A 24,935-nucleotide genomic window follows, 5' to 3' on the forward strand; every position below is an offset into this window, starting at 1 on the left:
AAAACAATAATAGTGGGGGACTTTAATACCCCACTGACATCAATGGACAGATTATCTAGACAGAAAATCAATAAGGAAACACAAACCTTAAATTATATGTTAGACCAGATAGACATGGACTTAACAGATACTTGCAGAACATTCCATCTCGAAGCAACAGAATCCACATTCTTTTCAAGTGCACATGGAACGTTTCCAAGATAGATGAAACGTTAGGCCACCAAAAAATCTTAATAAATTTAATAGGATCGAAATAATAATTTCCATTCACACTGGTATGAAACTAGAAATTAATAACACGAAGAAAACTGGAAAATTCACAAACATGGGGAGATTAAACAATGTGCTCCTGAACAACCAATGGGTAAAAGAATATCCAAAAGAGAATCAAAATACCTTAAGACAAAAATGAAAATGTAAGATACCAAAAATTATGGGATGCAGCAAAAGCAGTTCTAAGAAGAAAGTTTGGATAAATGCCTACCTCAAGAAAAAAGTGAAGTCTCAAATACACAAACCAACTTTACAGCTCAAGGAACCAGCTAAAGAAGAACATAAGAAGCCCACAGTTAGAAGGAAGGAAATAAAGGTCATAGCAAAAATAAATGAAATGGAAACTAAAAAGAATTAGAAAAGATCAGTGAAACCAAGAGGTGATTCTTTGAAAAGATGAACAAAACTGACAGACCTTTAGCTAGACTCACAAGAAAAAAGAGGACTCCAATAAATAAAATCAGAAGTGAACACTAGATATTACAGCTGGTGCCAGAGAGATACAAAGGATCGTAAGAGACTACTGAGAACAGTTAACATTGCCAACAAACTGGACAACCTAGTAGAAATGGATAAATTTCTAGAAACATACAACTTACCAAGACTGAATCATGATGAAATAGAAAACCATAACAGATTAATTACTAGTAAGGAGATTGAATTGGTCATCAAGAAAACCTTCCTACAAACAAAAGTCTAGGACCAGTCCAGGAATATACAATGCAGAAATGACAGTCTCTTCAATAAATGGTTTTGGAAAAACTGGACCACTGGGGCTTCCCTGGTGGTGCAGTGGTTAAGAATCTGCCTTCCAACACAGTGAACACAGGATTGATCCCTCCCGGGTCAGGGAACTCTAGATCCCACATGCATGCTGCAACTAAGAGTTCACGTGCCACAACTAAGGAGCCCACTGGCTTCAACTAAGACCTGGTACAGCCAAAAAATAAAAATAAAAAACTGGACCACTGCTTCACCCCATACACAAAAATTAACTCAAAATGACATACAGACTTGAATGTAACACCTGAAACCATAAAACTCCTGGAAGAAAACATAGGCCGTAAGCTTCTTGACATCTGTCTTGGCGATGGTTTTTTGGATCTTACTACAAAGGCAAAAGCCACAAAAGCAGAAATAAACAAGTGGGCCTGCAGCAAACGAAATAGCTTCTGCACAGCAAAGGAAACCATACACAAAATGAAAAGACAACCTACTGATTGGGGGAAAATATTTGCAAATCATATACCTAATAAAGTCTTAATACTCCAAGCAGGTAAAGAAATTATACAAGTCAATAGCAAAAACCCCCCAAAAAACAAAGAAAACCGCCAAACCCCAAACAATCCAATTAAAAAATGGAGGACCTTGGGACTTCCCTTGTGTCGCAGCGGTTACGAATCCACCTGCCAACGCAGGGGACATGAGTTTGATCCCTGGTCCAGGAAGATCCCACGTACTGCAGAGCAAGTAAGCCCGTGCACCACAACTATTGAGCCTGTGTTCTAGAGCCCATGAGCCACAACCACTGAGCCCACGTGCCACAACTACTGAAGCCCATGTGCCTAGAGCCTGTGCTCTGCAGCAAGAGAAACCACGGCAGTGAGAAGCTCGCGCACTACAACGAAGAGTAGCCCCTGCTCACCGCAACTAGAGAAAGCCCGTGTGCAGCAACGAAGACCCAACGCAACCAATAAATAAACAAATTTATTTTAAAAAAAAAAGAGGAGGACCCGAATAGGCATTTTCCCCAAGAAGACATAGAAAAGATGCTCAATGTCAAGTCAAAACCACAATGAGATACCACATCATACCTGTCAGAATGGCTAATATCAAAAAGACAAGAGATAACCAGTGTTGGTGAGGATGTGGATTAGAGCAAAACCTCGTACACTGTTGGTGGGAATGTAAGTTGATGCAGCCACTATGGAGATTTCTCAAAAAACGAAAAATAGAACTACCATATGATCCAGGAATTCCATTTCTGGGTATTTATCTGAAGAAAACAAAACTAATTATAATAAAAGATAAATGTACACCCATGTTCATAGCAAGATGTATGATAGTCAAGATACGGAAGCCACCTAAGTGCATCACTAGATGGATAAAGAAGAGTTGGTGCACACACAATGGAGTAATGTTTAGCCATTAAAAAAAAAGCATGAAATCCTGCCATCTGCCACAACAGGAGTGGGCCTAGAGGGCATTATGCCAAGTGGAATAAGTCAGAGCGAGACAAGCACAGGATGAGCCCTTTTATATGTGGAATCTCTAAAGAAAAAAGCTCATTAGACAACAGATTGTTGGTCACAGGAGGCAGGGTGTTGGTGGGGAAGTGAGAGAACTGGGTTATGTTCGTCTGTCTGTTTAGTTTAAATGAATGGAATAAAAGTTTTAAACAGTAACTGGTAAAAATCGAAGGATGAAGCATTTTGTTTCCTCTTTATGTTTTATTTTGAATATGAAAATAATTGATGAGAAAAGAATTCGGTCAATAAATTTAGCAGAAATACTAGAATTAGAGTAACAAGTAACGAAACGGTGGATCTAGACAAAGCTTTCCTCAACCAAGCTTCCAGGAGACCGCTGAGTCCTAATGCCCTGAAGTAGGGATCAGCTAACTTTCTGTAAAGGGCCCTGGAGGCCATGCAGGGCTGTGTTTCTATAAAACTCTGTGTGTGTGTGTGTGTGTGTGTGTGTGTGTGTGTGTGTGTTTGCTCAGCCCTAAAGCATCCAATTACATGTGTTGAGTTAACTTCTGTCCCATATATATTTACACGTAGTACTAGGTATATACCTTGGAATTATTGAGAAAACAATCACACAAATAATTTTCTCTACAGTTTACTTCTGTCGTGGAACTGTGTTTGATCTTTAAGTATAGGAACTTTATAATGGAAGGATCAGGTAAACATTAATGGAATTTAACACCACAGAAGAAAAGGTAACCATATATTGTGTCTGCGGAGGTGATGAAAAAGGAAGTACAAGCATCACCTATGTAATAACATTGCCAAGAAACACACCCGTTTGTCTGGTCAGAGGCCCTCAGCAGAACTACCACAGGGCACATTAACACCGTGATGAGGACGCCACTTGCTGAATCCGGAACGTGGGGAATTCTACCAAGACAAAGTGACCCAATTTCTCCACCAGATAAATTGGAGAGGACACTGTTACACATTCCACTAAATTTAAGAGACATACCAACCAAATGCACTGTCTGGACCTTTTTGGATTTGATTTGAACAAACCAACTTAAAATTATTGAACAAGTGGGTAAGTTTGACCTTGACTCAGTATTTGATGTTAAATATTAAATAAATCATTTTATGTTCCTGAAATTTGTACAGAAGAGCAGAGGGCCAAGTATAGCCAAGATAATTTTAAAAATTGATATGTTCGGGACACTCATTCTACCAGATAACAGAATAAAAGCCGCCGTGAATGTGGGAGAGTGTTACTGGCTTGGAGATGGGTAGTGGGACCTGGCAGTGAACAGCCAGAAACAGACCTGGTTCCTCACCAGGCGCTGCCAGCACCATTGCCGCCTGATGGACTAAAGGCCAAAAGCTTTTTGAAGAAAACATAGGTGAGGGTCTTTAAGATACTAGGACAGAAAGAATTTAAGTAACAAAAGCACACACTACAGGGGAAGGAGATTGATATACTCGATGACATAATTGTTTAAAATTTACAAATGACTAAAACACCTTAAACAAAGTGAAAAGACAAATCAGGTATGGAAGAAGATAGTTTTAATAAAGACTTCTTATCCACATTATTTAAAAGCACTTCTCCAAATCATTTAGAAATCCAACAACCCACAGGGAAAAAAAGGCAAAGTATATAAGCAGGGTATTCACAGAAGAGGATAATAAACATGAAAATACGTTGTGTCATTCCAATCAGGAAAAGGCAAACAGGAACATCAGAATTCCACGTCATATGTATCAGGTTAGAAAAAATGCTAAAAGTTTACCCCTCAATGTGAGAGTGAGGTAGCTCGCTTGCATCACTTGTGAAGGAGTAGCTGTGAGACTTTAAAGGCTCCACAGTGCACCTGGCAGGCCCCTGCTGCCGTGGACCCTGGAGGGCTCACCCGTGCTCAGGAAGGCGCCTCTCTCGAAAGGGTGGTTCTTACGATGCAAAGAATCAGAGTCCTAACGTTAAAATTTGACAGCTTGGTATGTGGATATTCGTTAATTTGGTTATACTTCTCTTTAAGCTTGAAATCATTCTCTTTGTTAAAGAACAGTTTTGAACGTCGTTTATAGCAAAGTGCCTCTGATTAACTAAAGCAGATACAGATTCTCTTACACTTAAAAGTTTATTTATAAATGAGCATGAAGTAGGAACAGAGGGAGCTTGGTGAGAGCACGCTGTCTGCAGGTTTAGGGCTGTGTCGTGCTCCCACCGGGCACCTTCCCGGGCCTCTCTCCGTCGTTGGGTCTTGCCTTCTGATGGTGTTCTGCATTCCTTGCCTCTCTTCCGCTCTGCTGGCACGAGGGCCAGGCAGGCCAGCAGTGCACTGTCAGGTATGTTTCTTGTGGCCACAGCTGGGAGCCAGAAAACGCCCTCCCTCTTCCAGCTCCTGGCCCATCCAGCTGGCTTCTTCCCTCGCTCGCAGGAGCCCTTCTCCTGCACTGGCGAGGGTGCACCAGCTGCCGTAGGTGGGGTGGCCGCCGAGCAAGGATAGCTGGTGCGAGAGCTGCGATGGGCTTGTACCGTCTTGGGTGTGTTTGGATTGAGGTCTGGTCCTAAAAAGGGGATGTTGTCTTCTTGCTGGAAAGTTAGGAAGGCCTTGGGGTTCTCAGAGAGGGTGACCCTCAGTCAGTGCTCTGCTTTTCTCTGTCCCTGTAATTCTGCTTTCCTTCTCTCTTGGTCTTCCCTGTCCCCATCCGGGGCCGCCTTCCTCCCTCACCCCCCGACCTGAACTTGGTAGGACTAAGAGGAAGTGGGTCCACAAAGCATTGCATCCCTAGCACCACCCAAATTAGCAGAGAGGACTCAAAGGGAGCAGAAGTCAGCGTTTGGTGATCTGTTTCCTTCTCTCAGAACAGATGTCTGCCCCTCTGGAGCCCCTGACGCACCTTGTGCTTTGTGTTCACGCAGATCGCGCCAAGAGAAGGAAGCTCAGGGAAGAGAGGGCCTGGCTGCTGGCTCAGGGCAAGGCGCTCCCGCCCGAGTTGTCCCACTTGGACCCTCCCTCCCCTCCGCGGGAAGAGAAGAAGACGAGAGACCCGTGAGTGTTGAGTGGCCCCAAGCCTGCCTCGTCGTGTCCTTAGAACAGCCCTCTGTGAGGGTCGTGGCCAGTGCTCGTGAATTCTTTCTGCTGCTGTCTGACTTGCTGGGTTATTATTCTTTAGATCACAGAAGTACTTACTAGAGTAGAGTAAAACCTGGCAAAGAGTGTGCTATTAAATCACGAACGTTACAGAATCATAAATGAGTTCCACGAAACCATCATTTTGTAGATGGAAAAGGTGGTGGTCCTGTTCAGCTGACGTATGCTGGCCCTCATCCTCGTCGCATTGTCAGGGGCGTTCTCAGTGTTACAGACTTTCCTTAACAAAGGTGTACTGGGACTATTCCAAACCTGGGCGCAAGTGAGCTGTGTGTGAGGTTGGAGCAAGAGCTCCGAGGAGAGAAGGTGGTCTCAGCTACCGCTAATCTCTTCTTTTCTGATTTACAGCTTTGAGCTGGACGACGATTTCACTGCCATGTACAAAGGTCAGTTCCCACACTCAGCTCCCGTGTTCTGCCTAAGCGTGTTCCCACGTCGGTGTGTTAACCCAGCTCTCCTCTTTGGCCCTCAGTTCTGGACGTGGTGAAGGCTCACAAGGATTCCTGGCCCTTTTTGGAACCAGTGGATGAATCGTATGCCCCTAACTATTACCAGATTATTAAGGTAGAGGTGGCCTTGTCAGCTGTACGCGACTGTGGTGTGTGCATCTTTAGTGGTCTGTGTTGTTGTGTAAGTTCACCTGCTGCCCCTCAAGGGTCAGGGTTGCTGGGTGCACCCAGGCTTTTGAGCAGCTCGTAATGCTGTGATCGCTCCGCCTCGCAGGACCTGCAGGGTGCTGTGTTCTCCAGCCTGTGATAATTAGCGTGTCCTGTTGTAGGTCCCCATGGATATTTCAAGCATGGAGAAGAAACTGAATGGAGGTTTATACTGTTCCAAGGAGGAGTTTGTGAATGACATGAAGACTATGTTCAGGAACTGTCGAAAATATAATGGGGAAAGTAGCGGTAAGTACAAGAGGGGTGGCTGTGGATTCACACTGGCACACCAGTAGGACCAAGAGTGACACACCCCCTCTTTTAGAAACACACCTTCCAGAGATTCAGACCTTCCTTGGGGACCATCAGGAGAATGTGTGTTAACACTGTGGGATGGGCGTGCCGGGCCCTGCCCCGCCCCATCCGGCCAGAGGGGCAGCGGTGACTGGCGGCCCGGGTCCTCGTCTTCCCCGAGGCTCGCCTGGGTATATTTGTCCTCGGCCCCCACCGTCAGCCGCCTTTGCATCACACAGCAGACCTCTGATGGCACAGCCCGTGTCGCGCCAGGTGCTGAAACTGGAGCTCACGATGCCTTCTTTTTTTTACTAGACGGATTCAGTGATTGTACTTAATGTTTCTGCGGTTTGGCATTAAAGAATTCAATTTTTACCGGTTTGGGGTACTGGGCTCACTGTCCCAGCCACACAGGCTGGAGACCAGAAAACCGTGTCCTGGTTTCTTGTTCTGGTCTCATGTCCGTAGCCCTACAACGTAGGAAGCGCTGCAGCCCAGGCAGCCACACAGTCAAGCCCGGGGCTGCCCCGTTGCATGTTTGTGGGCGGAGGTCTGGGGGCCTGCCCAGTGGGGCTCAGGCCTCGGTCCCCCGCAGAGTACACCAAGATGTCGGACAACCTGGAGAGGTGCTTCCACCGTGCGATGCTGAAGCATTTTCCTGGTGAGGATGGGGACACGGACGAAGAATTCTGGGTCAGAGAGGAGGAGAAGCGGGAGAAGAGGCGTGGTCGGGCTGCACGCAGCCACGTGTGCACCCGCTCCCGGGACTCGGAGGCGCCTGGCCGGAAGCAGCAGCCTGCGGAGAACGGGGGGAAGTCGCTGCCCCCTGGGCGCCGCGCTGCATCCTCCGCGGCCGGTGAGAGCAGTGGCTCTGCGCCGCCCCCTGGCGAGGTGGGCACCCCGAACAGCCGCAGCCTCCCTGGACCCCTGCGTTACGGCGGACCCAGCCAGGCGCCCCTCGCGAGCCAGCTGGTGAGGAGCAGCTTTGTCCCGTTGTGGGTTCCCCTGGTTGAGGGCTGGGGCGGGGCGTGAAGCCTTCTCAATAGATCCTCTCCCAACATGGTGTTCCTGCTTATGGGTGCTCTCTTCTCCCTGTCTGCCCTTCCTCTATCCTTCCTTTATTTTAAATCCTTCTTTTCCGAAATCATTTGAACCACACATTCTCAACACGGGCATTATTAACCCCTCCTAAGTTCAAGGCACAGAGGTACATACAGTATGTAAGTGAACCCTTCACGAGGGGAGCAGTTGGGGAGAACACTGGCGGCGGCGGCTCTGGGGAGAGACAAGGACGGGAAGCCCCTGCTCTGGGCCCTCGTGTGGTGAGTGTTTGCACGGAGCAGGTGGCGGCCTTGTCCTCCAGTAGGACGTTCGTCGTCCGGATGCGAAGGGTGTGCCTCTTCTCTTCTTCTTCTTGCCTTTGCTCCGTGCCCTCCAGAGGCCAGCAGGACAGGGAACGTTTAGTCCTCTCCGAGGGTCGGATCCTGCCACCATCCGTGTCTCCTCTGGAGCCCCAGAGCCACACCCCGGCGGGCCTGGACAGCATCCCCAGCCTTTAGCAGTGCAGGTAAGCAAACGGCTCAGCATGCACAGGTGCAAAGGTGCATTTCAGAAATACAGTCTCTCCCCAGGTTAAATTGGACTTGTAATTTGCCATGACCTTGTGGTAAGCACATCTCTTTTCTTGTTGCCAGCCTCCAGCTGGAGTTAACCGTCACCGAGGCCCCCCCGACGAGGAGCCGGTGTGTGGGGGCCTAGCGCCCCTCGCTGACATGGGATCGCGTCCTGGGCCCCCGCTGCTTGGGCCCCTGAGCAGCCCCAGCCAGGAGGGGACTGGGTATCCTCCAGCTCATTTCCAGCCAGGCTTTATCCCTCCCAGGCACGGCGGGGCTCCGGCCCGACCCCCAGCCTTTCCTGAGAGTTCAGAAATCCCTCCCAGCCACATGTACCGATCCTACAAGTACCTGAGTCGAGTACACTCTGCAGTCTGGAATGGGAATCACGGTGCTACAAATCCAGGACCCTTGGGGCCAGAGGAGAAGCCCCCCATGGGGCCAGGACCCTCTCACCAGCCTCGTACTCTGGGTCACATGATAGATTCCCGAGTGATGAGAGCACCCCCCCTCCCCCCAAACCAGTGGCCAGAACAATCAGGCTTCCTACCTCACGGAGTTCCTTCTTCGGGGTACATGCGACCACCCTGTAAACCTGGTGGACATCGGTTCCAGCCCCCTCCGGCACCAACGCAAGGTTCTCTCTTTGGAGCACCGGCCCAAGCCCTGCGGGGAATGCAGGGCGGGGACTCCATGCTGGACAGCCCAGAGATGCTCGCCATGCAGCAGCTCTCCTCGCGGGGGTGCCCGGCAGGCATGCCTTACCGCCCCCGCCAACCTGTGCCGCCCCCTGCACCTGGCCCTTTCCCCCCAGTGGGCGTGGCGGCCCCCAAGCCTGCCTCGGGGGACCCTGGGCGGACACAAGACAGCAGGGAAACACTGGAGCCTGAGAACGGCCGAGGTAATTCCCAGGCTCACCTTCATCTGCCCCTTGGCTCTCTAAGCTGTTAATTAAGGACTCACTTTTTTTTTTTTTTAACATCTTTATTGGAGTATAATTGCTTTACAATGGTGTGTTAGTTTCTGCTGTATAACAAAGTGAATCACCTATACATATACATATGTCCCCATGTCCTCTCCCTCTTGCATCTCCCTCCCACCCTCCCTATCCCACCCCTCTAGGTGGAGCTGATGTCCCTGTGCTATGCCGCTGCTTCCCGCTAGCTAGCTGTTTTACATTTGGTAGTGTGTATATGTCCATGCCACTCTCTCACTTCGTCCCAGCTTCCCCATCCCCCTCCCCATGTCCTCAAGTCCATTCTCTATGTCTTTGTTCCTGTCCTGCCCCTACGTTCTTCAGATCGTTTTGTTTTTTTTTAAGATTCCATTTATATGTGTTAGCACACAGTATTTGTTTTTCTCTTTCTGACTTACTTCACTCTGTATGACAGACTCTAGGTCCATCCACTTTACTACAAATAACTCAATTTCGTTTCTTTCTATGGCTGTGTAACATTCCACTGTATATATATGCCACACCTTCTTTATCCATTCACCTGTCGATGGACGCTTAGGTTGCTTCCATGTCCTGGCTACTGTAAACAGTGCTGCAGTGAACATTATGGTACATGACTCTTTTTGAATTACGGTTTTTTCAGGGTATATGCCTGGTAGTGGGATTGCTGGGTCATATGGTAGTTCTGTTTTTAGTTTTTTAAGAAACCTCCCTACTCTTCTCCCTAGTGGCTGTATCAGTTTACATTCTCACCAACAGTGCAGGAGGGTTCCCTTTTCTTCACAACCTCTCCAGCATTTATTGTTTGTAGATTTTTTTGATGATGGCCATTCTGACCGGTGTGAGGTGATACCTCATTGTAGTTTTGATGTGTATTTCTCAAGTGATTAGTGATGTTGAGCACCTTTCATGTGTTTGTTGGCAATCTGTATACCTTCTTTGGAGAAATGTCTATTTAGGTCTTCTGCCCATTTTTGGGTTGGGTTGTTTGTTTTTTTGATATTGAGCTGCATGAGCTGCTTGTACATTTTGGAGATTAATCCTTTGTCCGTTGCTTCATTTGTAAATAGTTTCTCCTATTCTGAGGGTTGTCTTTTCGTCTTGTTTATGGTTTCCTTTGCTGTGCAAAAGCTTTTAAGTTTTATTAGGTCCCATTTGTATATTTTTGTTTTTATTTTCGTTTCTCTAGGAGGTGGGTCAAAAAGGATCTTGCTCTGATTTATGTCATAGAGTGTTCTGCCTATGTTTTCCTCTAAGAGTTTTATAGTGTTTGGCCTTACATTTAGGTCTTTAATCTATTTTGAGTTTATTTTTGTGTACCGTGTTAGGGAGTGTTCTAATTTCATTCTTTCACATGTAGCTGTCCAGTTTTCCCAGCACCACTTATTGAAGAGGCTGTCTTTTAAGCGTTGTATATTCTTGCCTCCTTTATCAAAGATAAGGTGACCAGATGTGCGTGGGTTTATCTCTGGGCTTTCTGTCCTTTTCCATTGACCTGTATGTCTGTTTTTGTGCCAGTACCATACTGTCTTGATTACTGTAGCTATGTAGTATAGTCAGAAGTCCAGGAGCCTGATTCCTCCAGCTCCGTTTTTCTTTCACAAGATTGCTTGGCTGTTCGGGCTCTTTTGTGCTTCCACACAAATTGTGCAATTTTTTGTTCTAGTTCTGTGAATAATGCCATTGGTAGTTTGCTAGGGATTGCATTGAATCTGTAGATTGCTTTGGGTAGTATAGTCATTTTCACAATATTGATTCTTCCAATCCAAGAACATGGTATATCTCTCCATCTGTTTGTGTCATCCGTAATTTTTGTCATAAGGTCTTTTGTCTCCTTAACGTAGGTTTATTCCTAGGTATTTTATTCTTTTTTGTTGCAGTGATAAATGAAAGGGTTTCCTTAATTTCTCTGTCAGATATTTCATCATTAGTGTATAGGAGTGCAAGAGATTTCTGTGCATTAATTTTGTATCCTGCTACTTTACCAAATTCATTGATTAGCTCTAGTAGTTTTCTGGTGGCATCTGTAGGATCTCTATCTGTAGTATCATGTCACCTGCAGACAGTGACAGTTTTACTTCTTTTCCGATTTGGGTTCCATTTATTTCTTTTTCTTCTCTGATTGTTGTGGCTAAAACTTCCAAAACTATGTTCAGTAATGGTGAGAGTGGACAACCTTGTCTTGTTCCTGATCTTAGAGGAAATGGTTTCAGTTTTTCACCATTGAGAACGATTATGGCTGTGAGTGTGTCATATATGGCCTTTATTATGTTGAGGTAAGTTCCCTCTGTGCCTACTTTCTGGAGAGTTTTTATCATAACTGGGTGTTGAATTTTGTCAAAAGCATTTACTGCATGTTTTTCTGATCATATGGTTTTTATCCTTCAATTTGTTAATATGGTGTGTCCCACTGATTGATTTGCATATACTGAAGAATCCTTGCATTCCTGGGATAAACCCCACTTGATCATAGTGTATGATCCTTTTAATGTGCTGTTGGATTCTGTTTGCTGGTATTTTGTTGAGGACTTTTGCATTTGTGTTCATCAGAGATTCTGGCCTGTAGTTTTCTTTTTTTTGTGACATCTGTGTCTGGTTTTGGTATCACGGTGATGGTGGCCTCGTAAAATGAGTTTGGGAGTGTTCCTCCGTCTGCTATATTTAGGAAGAGTATGATAAGGATAGGTGTTAGCTCTTCTCTGAATGTTTGATAGAATTCACCTGTAAAGCCATCTGGTCCTGGGCTTTTCTTTGATGGAAGATTTTTAATCACAGTTTCAATTTCAGTGCTTGTGATTGGTCTGTTTATATTTTCTGTTTCTTCCTGGTTCATTCTCGGAAGGTTGTGCTTTTCTAAGAATTTGTCCATTCTTCCAGGTTGTCCAATTTATTGGCATATAGTTACTTGCAGTAATCTCTCACGATCCTTTGTATTTCTGCAGTGACAGTTGTTATTTCTCCTTTTTCATTTCTAATTCTACTAATTTGAGTCTTCTCCCTTTTTTTCTTGATGAGTCTGGCTAATGGTTTATCAATTTTGTTTATCTTCTCAAAAAATGAGCTTTTAGTTGTATTTATCTTTGCTATCGTTTCCTTCATTTCTTTTTTATTTATTTCTGATCTGATTTTTATGATTTCTTTCCTTCTGCTAACTTTGGGGATTTTTTTGTTCTTTTTTCTCTAATTGCTTTAGGTGTAAGGTTAGGTTGTTTATTTGAGATTTTACTTGTTTCTTGAGGTAGGATTGTATTGCTATAAACTTCCCTCTTAGAACTGCTTTTGCTGCATCCCATAGGTTTTGGGTCGTCGTGTTTTCATTGTCATTTGTTTGTGTTTTTTTTTTTTTTTCTTTTTGCGGTACGCGGGCCTCTCACTGTTGTGGCCTCTCCCGTCGCGGAGCACAGGATCCAGACGCGCAGGCTCAGTGGCCATGGCTCACGGGCCCAGCCGCTCCGCGGCATGTGGGATCTTCCCGGACCGGGACACAAACCCGCGTCCCCTGCATCGGCAGGCGGACTCTCGACCACTGCGCCACCAGGGAAGCCCTGTTTCTGGGTATCTTTTGATTTTCTCTTTGATTTCTTCATTGATCTCTTGGTTATCTAGTAGCATATTGTTTAGCCTCCGTTTGTTTGTGTTTGTATATTTTACAGGCTTTTTCCTGTAATTGATATCTAGTCTCATAGCGTTGTGGTCGGAAAAGATGCTTGATACGATTTCAGTTTTCTTAAACTTACTGAGGCTTGATTTGTGTCCGAAGATACGATCTATCCTGGAGAATGTTCCATGAGCACTTGAGAAGAAAGTGTATTCTGTTGTTTTTGGATGGAGTGTCCTATAAATAGCAATTAAGTTCATCTTGTTTAATGTGTCATTTAAAGCTTGTGTTTCCTTATTTATTTTCATTTTGGATGATCTGTCCATTGGTGAAAGTGGGGTGTTAAAGTCCCCTACTATGATTGTGTTACTGTCAGTTTCCCCTTTTATGGCTGTTAGCATTTGCCTTATGTATTGAGGTGCTCCTATGTTGGGTGCATAAATATTTACAATTGTCATATCTTCTTCTTGGATCGATCCCTTGATCATCATGTAGTGTCCTTCTTTGTCTCTTCTAATAGTCTTTGTTTTAAAGTCTCTTTTGTCTGATAGAATTGCTACTCCAGCTTTCTTTTGATTTCCATCTGCATGGAATATCTTTTTCCATCCCCTCACTTTCAGTCTGTATGTGTCTCTAGGTCTGAAGTGGGTCTCTTGTAGACGGCTTATACACGGGTCTTGTTTTTGTATCCATTCAGCCAGTCTGTGTCTTTTGGTTGGAACATTTAATCCATTTACATTTAAGGTAATTATTAATGTGTATGTTCCTATTACCATTTTTTTAAATTGTTTTGGGTTTGTTATTGTAGGTCTTTTCCTTCTCTTATGTTTCTTGCCTAGAGAAGTTCCTTTAGCATTTGTTATAAAGCTGGTTTGGTGGTGCTGAATTCTCTTAGCTTTTACTTGTCTCCAAAGGTTTTAATTTCTCCATCGAATCTGAATGAGATCCTTGCTGGGTATAGTAATCTTGGTTGTAGGTTTTTCCCTTTCATCCCTTTAAATGTGCCTTTCCACTCCCTTCTGGCTTTCAGACTTTCTGCTGAAAGATCAGCTGTTAACCTTATGAGGATTCCCTTGTATGTTATTTGTTGATTTTCCCTTACTGCTTTCAGTATTTTTCTTTGTATTTAACTTTTGATAGTTTGATTAATATGTGTCTTGGCGTGTTTCTCCGTGGATTTATCCTGTATGGGACTCTGCGCTTCCTGGACTTGATTGACTATTTCCTTTCCCATATTAGGGAAGTTTTGCGTTTAATGTTGTCCCAGAGGTCTCTGAGACTGTCCTCAATTCGTTTCATTCTTTTTTCTTTATTCTGCTCTTCGGTAGTTATTTCCACTATTTTATCTTCCAGGTCACTTATGCATTCTTCTGCCTCAGTTATTCTGCTATTGATTCCTTCTAGAGAATTTTTAATTTCATTTATTGTGTTGTTCATCATTTGTTTGCTCTTTAGTTCTTCTAGGTCCTTGTTAAACGTTTCTTGTATTTTCTCCATTCTAGTTCCAAGATTTGGGATCATCTTTACTATCATTACTCTGAATTCTTTTTCAGGTAGACTGCCTATTTCCTCTTCATTTGTTTGGTCTGGTGGGTTTTTACCTTGCTTCTTCATCTGCTGTGTGTTTCTCTGTCTTCTCATTTTGCTTAACTTACTGTGTTTTGGGTCTCCTTTTCACAGGCTGAAGGTTCGTCTCCTTTTCACAGGCTGAAGGTTCGTAGTTCCTGTTGTTTTTGGTGTCTGCTCTCGGTGGGTTGTGTAGGCTTCCTCGTGGAGGGGACTGGTGCCTGTGTTCTGGTGGTTGAGGGTGGATCTTGTTTTCTGGTGGGCAGGACTGCATCCGGTGGTGTGTTTTGGGGTGTCTGTGACCTTATTATGATTTTAGGCAACCTCTCTGCTAATGGGTGGGGTTGTGTTCCTGTCTTGCTAGTTGTTTGGCATAGTGTGTCCAGCACTGGAGCTATCTGTTAGTTGAGTGGAGCTGGGTCTTAGTGTTGAGATGGAGATCTCTGGGAGAGCTCTCGCCGGTGGATACTACTTGGGGCCTGGAGGTCTGGTGGTCCAGTGTCCGGAACCTGGCTCTCCCACCTCAGAGGCTCAGTCCTGACAGCTGGCCAGAGCACGAAGACCCTGTCGGCCACATGGCTTTTGGGAAGTCTGACGTCTTCTGCCAGCATTCAGTAGTTATTTTGCACAAGTTGTTCTACATGTAGATGTATTTTTTGATATATTTGTGGAGAGGAAGGTGAGCTCCGTGTCTTACTCCCCTGCCATCTTGAAGGTCCTCTCTCTCCACACCTCCTGTTGCTAGAGAGGATCCCATTTCCTCTGGAAAGGATGTGAATCTGGCCGTCTCACTTCACGCCTGGCCCATCACCTTTCTCCCTTTGTGCTTATGAGTCTGATTCGCTTGCTCATAGCGGGCCCCATGCAGAGGCCTTGCCACTGGCCCTTCAGACCAGAGTTCCTCGTGAAATGGCTGAGCCGACACTTCAGCTCAGGACGTGCGCCGAAGCTCCGCACAGGACACTCAACTCAAGATGGCTCACCTTTTAACACAGACTGTTGTACAAGATGTAGACTGGCCTCCAGCCTCTTTGTCCTAAGTTACGCTGGGTTGAGCGAGGCCTGGTCAGAAGGATTTCTGTGGTGACCATCGCTGCACAGGGGCACTGCTTACTGTACCAGGCTCTTTTTGAGACTTTTACCCAGACTGACCCTGTGAATGCTCAGAGCAAGCCTTTGAGGGAGCTTTTATTATCATCGTCGTTTTTATAGATAGAAATTCCAAGGCACAAAGATGGTTATTTGCCTTCATCTAGTTCTGGGGACAGGGGTGGTTGGGTGGGTCCTGGGGTTTGAACCAGACGCACCGGGTCCAGCGTTTGTGTCCTCAACCCCTGCATTATCCAGCCCCACTTAAAAATTGCTGTCCTGAAAGTTACCCATGGGAAATACATTTCCAGTGTTTTACTTCACGTCCAGTCCTCTCCATTCTGCTCTCCTCGGGTGCGTGTCTGTGCTGCTGGGAATGAAGAGTAGTTAGTGAGAGCAGCCAGTCTTGAAGGGGTTTCTCAGAAATGCCATTTAAGTGAGTAAACGTAAAACTGCAGGAGAAAGGTGACAGGACTGCTCTGTGTGCTTAATGCTTGTTTCTGGGATAGACATCTAGCCTGTGTTGCATGTGAGAGAGTGGGGGACACCTGGACTTGTGCAAAATATGGTGACAATTCCTTGTAAAGTTGGGGGTGGACCTAGAACTCAAACTTCCCGTTTAGTGTTTCTTTGGAGGAAAGCCCCGTTCCGTGAATACCAGCTTTAGCAAAATTTTCCAGTAATGATTTCAGACATGTCTGGAATTCACAGCTTTGGAGGAAAAGTCCCAGGACCAAACCTTGGAGCAGTCTGTCTGTTAGTTGCCATGGATTTTTGTTTGTTTTGTTTGCAGTTTATTATCTTAATGAAGTGTAGTTGATTTACAATGTTGTATTAATTTCTGCTATACAGCAGTGATTCAGTTACACAAATAAATACATTCTTTCCCATGATGGTTTATCACAGGATATAGAATATGGTTCTCTGTGCTGTACAGTAGGACCTTGTTGGTCATCTGTCCTGTATGTAATAATTTGCATCTGCTAATCCCAAACTCCCAATCCACCTATCCCCCACTTCCCCTCGCGCTTGGCAGCCACACCTGTTCTCTATGTCTGTGGCTCTGTTTCATAGATAAGGTTATTTGTGTCCTATTATAGATTCCACATATAAGTGATATCATATGGTATTTGTCTTTCTCTGACTTCACTTAGTGTGACAATCTCTAGGTCCATCCATGTTGCTGCAAATGGCATTATTTCCTTCTTTTTTACGGCTGAGTAGTATTCCATTGTGTACATGTACCACATCTTCTTTAGTCATTCATCTGTCGATGGACATTTAGGTTGCTTCTGTGTCTTGGCTATTGTAAATAGTGCTGCAGCGAACATTGGCGTGCATGTGTCTTTTCGAATTATGGTTGTCTCCAGATATATGCCCAGGAGTGGGATTGCAGGATCATACGTTAACTTTATTTTCAGTTTTTTAAGGAACCTTCATACCGTTCTCCATAGTGGCTGCATCAATTCACATTCCCACCATCAGTGTAGGAGGGTTCTCTTTTCCCCACATCCTGTCCAACATTTATTATTGGTAGACCTCTTCAATGATGGCCATTCGGACCAGTGTGAGGTGATACCTCTTTGTAGTTTGGATTTGCATTTCTCTAATAACTAGTGATGTTGAGCATCTTTTCAGGTGCCTCTTGACCATCTGTATGTCTTCTTTGGAGAAATGTCTATTTATGTCTTGTACCCATTTTTTGATTGGTTTATTTTTATGTTGAGTTGTATGAGCTGTTTGTATATTTGGAAATTGAGCCCTTGTTGGTCGCATAATTTGCAAATATTTTCTCCCAGTCCATAGGTTGTCTTTCCGTTTTGTTTATGGTTTCCTTTGCTGTACAAAAGTTTGTAAGTTTCATTAGGTCCTACTTGTTTATTGTTTATTTTTGTGTGTGGTGTGAGGTGTTGCCATGTTTTATGTTGACTGAATGATGAAAAGTGCACATTTTCATTATCGTTGTATAGCTTGTACCTTTGATCTTTAAAGCCAGCATTAGTTTATCAGGAGCCTGTGATCCTAGTTGATCTTAAGTCATGAATTCTTGATCTTGTCCTTAAGGTCTCACCAGAATCGTATTGTGACCACTTCTGGGCAACAACTCTGCCCTACCTCAGAGATCATGATAATAAGACGTGTTTATGGCTAAACACAATAGCAAGGAAAAGAATTCTGAGTTTGTAATTAAGCATTTGAGTCTAGTAATTTAGTTTGGTTGTTTATTAAATTTCTGTAACATGCTGAAGATGCCTTTTGAGTGTTAACACTGTCGGCGTCCTGTTCTCAAGATGTCCAGACAAGACGTGTATTTTCATCCATTCAGCGAATACTGATTGAGCCCCGTTTTGTGTGAATGGCCGAGTGTGTGGTGGGGAACAGAACCTAGTCCCTACTCCCTTGGGGCAGGTGTCCGGACGGCAGAGGTCGGGTTCCGGCATTCCTGGTGTCCTCATGCCGGGTCCCTCTTTCTCACTGTCAGGCCACAGCCTCCCAACCAGGCCTGCAGTTCCAGCGCCAGCGCACCCTCCTTCCGTGTTTCACATGTCCTTGGAGTCAGGCTCACGGACTGCACCCCCTTGCTAGTGCGGAAGGGATTGCGAGGCCTCTGGCAGATGTTGCCGGAGCTGCAGAGCCTTAGCCCTGGTCTGGGCTGGGGGAATCGGTGTCGCCCCGGGGCCCCACGCCCACATTGTCTCACTGCCCACCGTGTGCTGAGGCTTCAGCCCCCGGGGCCCCACGCCCACATTGTCTCACTGCCCACCGTGTGCTGAGGCTTCAGCCCCCGGGGCCCCACGCCCACATTGTCTGACCCATCCTATATGCTGAGGCTTCAGCTCCCGAAGGTGCAACTTTGTCTCCGTTTTTCTTGCAGCAGATCCCTTGCCCGGGCTCGAGGAGAAACCAGCCAGTGTTGGTGCTTTGGAGGGGGCGTTCCTCAAGCAGCTACCTCACCCCACGCCCCCACTGCAGGCCGACTGTGCCAGGCGGAGCTCGCCCCAGGGAAGGGATTCGGATGGCCCAGAGCTCAGGCACGAGTCCTCGGAGCCTGGAGACAGCTGCCCAGTGAGCGCGGGCAGGGGCGCCTGGCTCTCGGGGAGCGGCTTCGCAGGCCCGGCCGCCCAGGGGTGCGCCCTAGCTGACCCGGGGGCACTGCCTGAAAACGGACTGAGGGTGGAAGCCTCCCCGTGCGGGTCCGAGGGCAAGGGCAGAGCGCCACCAGAGGCCATGCCACCCGCCGAGCCCACGTGCGCCCCCCTGTACGCGCCTGGCCTGGAGTACCCCAGCTCCACCGCACGGTACCATGTCGGCCCAGGCCTGCAGGCCGTGGGCCCCGTGATGGGTGGCAAGCCCTCAGCCCCGCACCCTCAGCCTTTTCCCCCTCGGGCGTTCCCATCCCACGACCCTCATTCTGGAGTCTTCCCCCGGTACCGCCCCCACCAGGGAATGAGGTACCCCTACCAGCCGCCACCTCAGCCTTCCTACCATCACTACCCGCGGACTCCTTATTACTCGTGTCCACAGGGCTTTTCAGACTGGCAGAGACACCTCCCTGCCCCGGGAAGCCCGAGCGGGCCCCCGCCGGCTCAGCCTGCCCCTGCCAGGCCCCTCTTCCTCGATAAGAGCGTTGGGGCCGGGCTGCAGGGCTGCGAGGCACTGAGCACTGCCTTAAGTTCCCCCGCGCGGGTGGACGCCGTGGTCGCCAAGACAGCTGATGGGCAGAATCCCGGCCCGGAGGAGAAGCAGGATGAGTCTCTGGAGAGGCCAGAGAGTCCCAAAGAATTTTTAGATCTGGACAACCACAATGCAGCTACCAAGCGGCAGAGTTCACTGTCAGCCAGCGAGTATCTCTACGGAACGCCCCCCGCACCGCTGAGCTCGGGGGTGGGCTTCGGTTCGTCTGCTTGCCCCCCGCACGGGGTGATGCTGCACGCGGGGCCTCCTTACCCGCCGCAGCGGCCGGCCGGGCATTTCCAGCCCAGGGCTTACTCCTCCCCCACGGCTGCTCACCCACCTCACCGCCCAGTGGTGGCCCAGCCCAATGGCCTGTCCCCCGAGTGCCCCCTCTACCGCTATCCAGAAGAGGGCCTGGGCCACTTCCAGGCTGTGATGATGGAACAGATGGGCCCTGGAAGTGGGGTGAGGGTGCCTTTCCAGGAGATGTACAGACCGTCCGGGTAAGGCTGCACAGAGGGCTGTTTTCTCGGGAAAAAAAGTAGATGGTAGTTTTAACAAAGAAAAACGGCCTTGGTAATGAAGGTGGTGTGCGTGGTGTGGGCGCGGGAAGAGCGTGTGGGTTGTGGGTGCTGGGGACTTACTGGGAAGGTGCTAGCTTTGGAGTCCAGTTTTGTCTGTGGTGGTTTTTTCCCTCGTGAAAGTGAATTGGCATTTAAGTGACCGTTCAGTTAGATTTTGGACACCTGATGGCCAGCGTTTGGGAGCTGTAGGCAGAGGCTCTCACCTGGGTGAAGGGGTCTCAGACCTGGGGTGGGCGGTCACAGGTGGTGTCCCAGGCTTACTCCTTGCCTCTCATTTCTTCCTTTAACACTGAATGAAAAAACTAGGTTTATCCAGAACTAGGGCAAGTTACATTACTGTCCCCATGAGAATTCTGATAGACCCACCCGGGTAATCTGTCATCTAGGAAGTTTTCAAGTCAAATGTCTTGAAAAAGCCTCACCATAAAACCAGCACCATCCACCTTAAGAACCCGAGTGTCCCTCCCAGGGCCAGCCTCAGAAGACCTTTCCGCGTTTGCTTTATGCCTCTCTGAATACCTGTAGCACAGCCCCAGGCCATTACCCCAGCAAAGGAAGTAGCGTCAGCCGGTCTGATGGAGGCCTTATTGGATTTCTTCAGTTGTCCGCAGAGTGTCCTTGTAGCTCTGCTTCTTTTTGATTTTTTTCCCCATTCAGGATTCATTCGAGGTTCATGGATCTACGTTCGGTTGCTGTGCCTGTGTAGTCTCTTAATTTACAACGTTGGCTTTGCTTTCTTTGTTTTTCAAAGTCCGGAGGCCACTTCTGCTGTCAGAGTGCCCCAGACCCTGGATTCTTCTCGTTGTTGGCTCACGTTCAGAGTCACATTGCACACCTTTGTCAGGAGTCCTGCACAGGTGGTGTCAGGCATCTCTCACCCGCCACACTTGGAAGCACCTGTGTCAGTGTGCAGTGTTGATCTCCTGGGTAGTCAAGGCAGGGTCTGTGTGAGACTTTTCACAATGCAGGGTTTTTTCCTTTGCACTGAGTCTGTCTTCGCTCATTCTTAACCGTTACTTACTTACGTCTCTAGACTGCAGATGCACCCGGCCCAGTCCCGGCCCTCGTTCCCAAAGACGCCGGCACCAGCAGCGCCACAGGAGGGGCTGCCACCACATAAGCCCCCAACACTTCCTCTCGATCAGGTCAGAATGCTGAAATATCAGAGGTCTTCTCATTCTTCCAGGTGGCAGGAAGTAAGGACTTGAGTTTGTTGCTATCGATGCAGGGACTGTTCCCAGAAAGGGCTTTGTGTCCTGTGGGCAGCCGGGGAGGGCCCGGCCCAAGCACTCCAGCTGACGGGGCCTCGGAAGCAGCTTCCCTCCCGTACTGGCGAGTCCCTTATTCCTGTTCTTACGGCACCAGCTGTTTGGGGATTATTTAAACTCCCTTTTCCCAGACTGGCTGCCAGCATTTCTTGGATACGATCCCTTGTCTGTTTTACCCTCCCCACCTACTTCATCTGGGAGAGGCTGGTCCACGGTGCTGGGCGCCATGCCTTGAGCTGCCTGTGCCGGCTCGCTCTCCCCTGCCCCGACCCGGCCTCCCTGGAGGCAGGAGTCCTTGGCCGCTACAGGGCTGAGCTGTGAGTCGGGCGGTCCAGGATTCAGAGCCCTCACTCCAGCAGAACTGGCTGACGAAGCCAGATCAGGCTGTTTCCCCAGATGGAGAGGAGTGCTTGAGCTTGATTGTTTTTAACAGTTAACACATGTTAATTTTGTTTAAATTGTCTTTATTTTGCTTCCCTCAGAGCTAGTCCAAGGAGGAAACAAGCCCCAGGGAAACAGAAAGCTGCATATGACGAGGGTGGAGAATGGGGAGGAGGGGGGCGCAGCCCCACCCACCTCTCCCGTCATTGGCATCACTTCCTGCGTCCCAGAGCCTGGACGCCCCTCCTCACCGACGCACCTGCTCGCGAGGTCCTGGGCGAGAGTGGAGACCAGATGGGCTGGACTCTGGTGGCTTTTCCAGACCCTGAGACTCTTGTTCAGGGAAGATCATCCTGACCTGGGGGGGCGGTGCTGGTGGGCTGTCATGGCAGCTGCACTCAGGTATACGTTTGGGGAAGGGACTACTCGTGTTGGATGTGTTTGGAGCTGGGTCCAGTTTACAGAGTTTTCATGTTGCCTTTAAGATGATTTCTGTCGTTGGTGGTGAATGTATTGTACATAAAGCCTGCAGGGCGGGTGGTGGGGATGGAGTCTGGCTGGTGGGCCTGCAGCCCTGCTGACCCTCCTCTGTTTACAGCCCTGACCCACTCACATTTGGGAGCTGGAGGAGAGGGCAGGCAAGGCTGCCGTGTTTCCTCTGACGGGCTCTTCCTGGCAGCCTGAGGGGCAGCGCCCTGGCTTGGCGCCCAGGTCCTGATCAGCACAGTGGCGCCCCTCCTGGTTGGCCAGCTGCCCCGCCAGGTAGTTGTGAACCAGTATCAGGAGCATTTGCTCGTTAGAAGGTGAGGTGACCTGTCCCCATCGCAGGCCTGCCGGGACTGTGGTCTAGAAGACGCCACAAGCTTCCTGGCACGAATCCCAGTTTGTGGCAGTGACTACTCAGGTTTGTATATGTTTAGTATCAATAAAGAAGCTGCACAGTTTTTAATAGGAAAATGTATTCTATAGATTTACAGCTTGAATTTAGGAATATTTCAGTATATATAGTTTTTATTCATTTTATGTGAATCATAGTAAAATAAGTCATGGTGATTTAAAATAGCTATCAAGAGCAAGTTCTTGAAATCACTTGTTTGTCTGTGATAGAAAACAGTTTTACAGTATTAAGTTACTTTATTACAGTTTTAGAAGCCAACGACACTGGATTCTCCCTGTTTAGCATTCTTTGATTTTAGCTGAGATGCCACCAAAGTTAGGACTCATATGTTTTAAACTTTTGAATATCCCACAAAGGAAAAAAGAAAAAAAAAACAACTAAGGAAGATGCCCTCAAGTTAACAGGTTTCTGTAAAGAATAGTGTATTTTTCAAGCATGCCTTTGGGTTAGTAGAAAAGCTTCCATAAAACATTGGTTGGTTGATTTGCACTTGTTTCTTATAAATTCAGCTGTGTGAGAGGCCGGGAAAACCTTGCCTCCAGTCCTGGCGTCCTTGATGAAGCTGGAATAAACCTGCGCTTTCAGCAGGAAAAGAAACAAGTTGGAAACATCCCTGTTGTCCACGTGGAACCCAGGCACCAGCTCCAAACGCGTGGATGCTGACCTGCGGGGCACACGAGGCTTGGGCAGGTTGAGCGCTGGGAACGTGGACGCCTCCCAGACACGCTGTACAGAAACACGAATTTTTCCTTACCAGACTAAAATGTGGCGTGCTTTTAGATGGAGTGAGTTTGGGGGCTGTGTTCTCATTGGATCCTGGTTCTTGTTAGAACCCTGTCACGGGCGTGATGTGGTTCGGGGTGGGGAGGTCAGCGTCGTCCCTTGGGAAGGATGGGGTAGGGTTGCGGGCAGGTCCAGGTTGGCCCCCGAGCTGTGAAGGACCGTGCCCAGGACACTGTGCTTCCCCGCGTGTCTGTGCGCCAGCTGGGAGGGGAGACCGCAGCTTTGTGTAGCTGGTCTGGGCCCAGAGCCTTCTCCCTGCCGGCCTTGAAGCTGCTTTGGATGCGAGGCTGTGGGCACCCCTGCCTTGAGCCGAACCAGCCCAGGGCAGGGCCAGGAGGGACCACAGCGATTCCGCCCTCTCCTTCCGCCTGGGGGCCTCGGAGCCTCGGGTCGCTCTGCTCCCCCCCCCCCGCCCCCCCGCCGCAGCCCCTCCCCCATCACCCGCTGCCCCAGGAGCTGTGGACAGGACAGGAGCCTCCCTTCTGGGTGAGTGGACACTGAGGAGGTGCGGAGGGAGTGGAACCCCACGTGGTTACTGTGGTGAGCCGGCTGCGTCCCTTGGCCGGTAGGGCCGTCCCCGGCCGGGCCCTTGCGCTCCTCCCAGCTGGAACGTGGCTTGGGAGGAGGTCCCAGAGGGACCTTCCCCTGGGGCTACTGCCGCCTGTCAGGGGCCAGGAGGACTTCGTGTCCACCGCTGACCTTGGTTAGAAACTGTCTTCCCAGGACCCAGGGAAATAAAAGATCCAGAGAGAAAAGTAGAGCCTTTTGGAAGGTGTCTGGCCTGGGGTTTTTTCCCCTCAGTCTGTCCATTTAAAATTAGCTCTTGGCTAAAATTTATTACAGTAAAAACATAAGAAGACTAAGTAAGGACAGACACACAGGATCCTGTTCGTAACACTTTTCTCATCCCACCTTTTAAAAGTGAAACTAAAGCTGCTGCACCCTCTCCCTTGCAGGGGAGTAGGGGTGGGGGACACACTGGCCTGTTGTCAGCAGGACGCCCTACCTGGGGCCCCGGGTGCCTCTGAACAGGAAAACTTACATGTTGCTTGAAAGCCTTCGGCCCTCAGCCAGCCTGGCCCACAGAGCCTGGCAGCGTTCTCGTGACTGGGCGTACAGGTCTCTGTCGTGCGGGTTATCTGCTGGGTCATCACTTGTCTTAGTTCCTGCCGGGTCCGGGAGTGGGCTGCGTGCTGTCCAGGACAGCCAGCGTCACCTGGGCTGAGCTTTTTTCTCACTTTTTAAAGGAAGTTCCTATCTACAGCTACACACTGCTCTCAAGTCCTGGTTTGAAATTTCCCGTGAAACCCTAACCCAGTCGCCCCGAGGCAGGGACCGTCACAGAACGGCGGCATCCAGGGTGTTCAGAGTCCAGCGGAAGGACTGGGATGCCCACCTCAGAAATCGGGTCGTGTGGGAGTTGGGGCGTCGGGCCGCGGCTGCTGGGGTGCGGGGTCCCCAGCCAGGGGCTGAGCCCGTGACTGGACTCTGCTGGGACACGGGCCTCTCCTGCCCTGCATCCTCTCGCCTGAGGCTGGCCGCTCTTCATCCCCACTGCTTTGCAGGCCCTTGCCGAGCAGTCCGTCTGCGGGCTGCCTGCCCACTGGTCTCTCCTTCGTTCTGCCCTGGGGGCTGATGTAGAAACGCCTCAAACCGGCTAGCTGACCTGTGGTTTTGAAAAGGTTAGGTGGGTTCGGGAGTGAGTTACTGAACGCTGCCCCTCTCCCCAGCTGGCGCTCTTGCCCGGCTCCCCTGCTGCAGAAGCCCGTGGGCTTTCCTGGCCAGTACTGGAAAGGGGAATGCTATTTATTTTTATATTGTGTATATTTTGTCTGGTCTGCTGATTCCCTGTTTCACTGAGAGCCACACTTACCTCAATAGTTAGTTCTATACTGTGTGTTGGATAATTTTTTAAAAGAACTTTTTCAAAAGCTTTTTGATCCTTGGAGGTCTGT

At 48.3% G+C, this 24,935-nt stretch overlaps 1 protein-coding gene across 1 annotated transcript in view; it reads left to right on the plus strand.

Annotated features, from left to right (window-relative positions):
• Positions 1-24,641, plus strand: part of CECR2 (CECR2 histone acetyl-lysine reader) — a 156,889-nt gene extending 132,248 nt beyond the window's left edge. Inside the window, 11 exon segments of the mRNA XM_065888239.1 lie at positions 5,389-5,518; positions 5,969-6,006; positions 6,093-6,184; positions 6,399-6,525; positions 7,166-7,542; positions 8,009-8,137; positions 8,265-9,084; positions 18,267-19,569; positions 20,684-20,795; positions 23,407-23,466; positions 24,546-24,641. Of these exon segments, the coding sequence (XP_065744311.1) occupies positions 5,389-5,518; positions 5,969-6,006; positions 6,093-6,184; positions 6,399-6,525; positions 7,166-7,542; positions 8,009-8,137; positions 8,265-9,084; positions 18,267-19,569; positions 20,684-20,795; positions 23,407-23,466; positions 24,546-24,641 (3,284 nt within the window).
• The last annotated feature ends 294 nt before the right edge of the window (positions 24,642-24,935 follow it).

This window comes from Phocoena phocoena, chromosome 11 (assembly GCF_963924675.1).
Source record: "Phocoena phocoena chromosome 11, mPhoPho1.1, whole genome shotgun sequence".
NCBI classification, from domain to species: domain Eukaryota; kingdom Metazoa; phylum Chordata; class Mammalia; order Artiodactyla; family Phocoenidae; genus Phocoena; species Phocoena phocoena.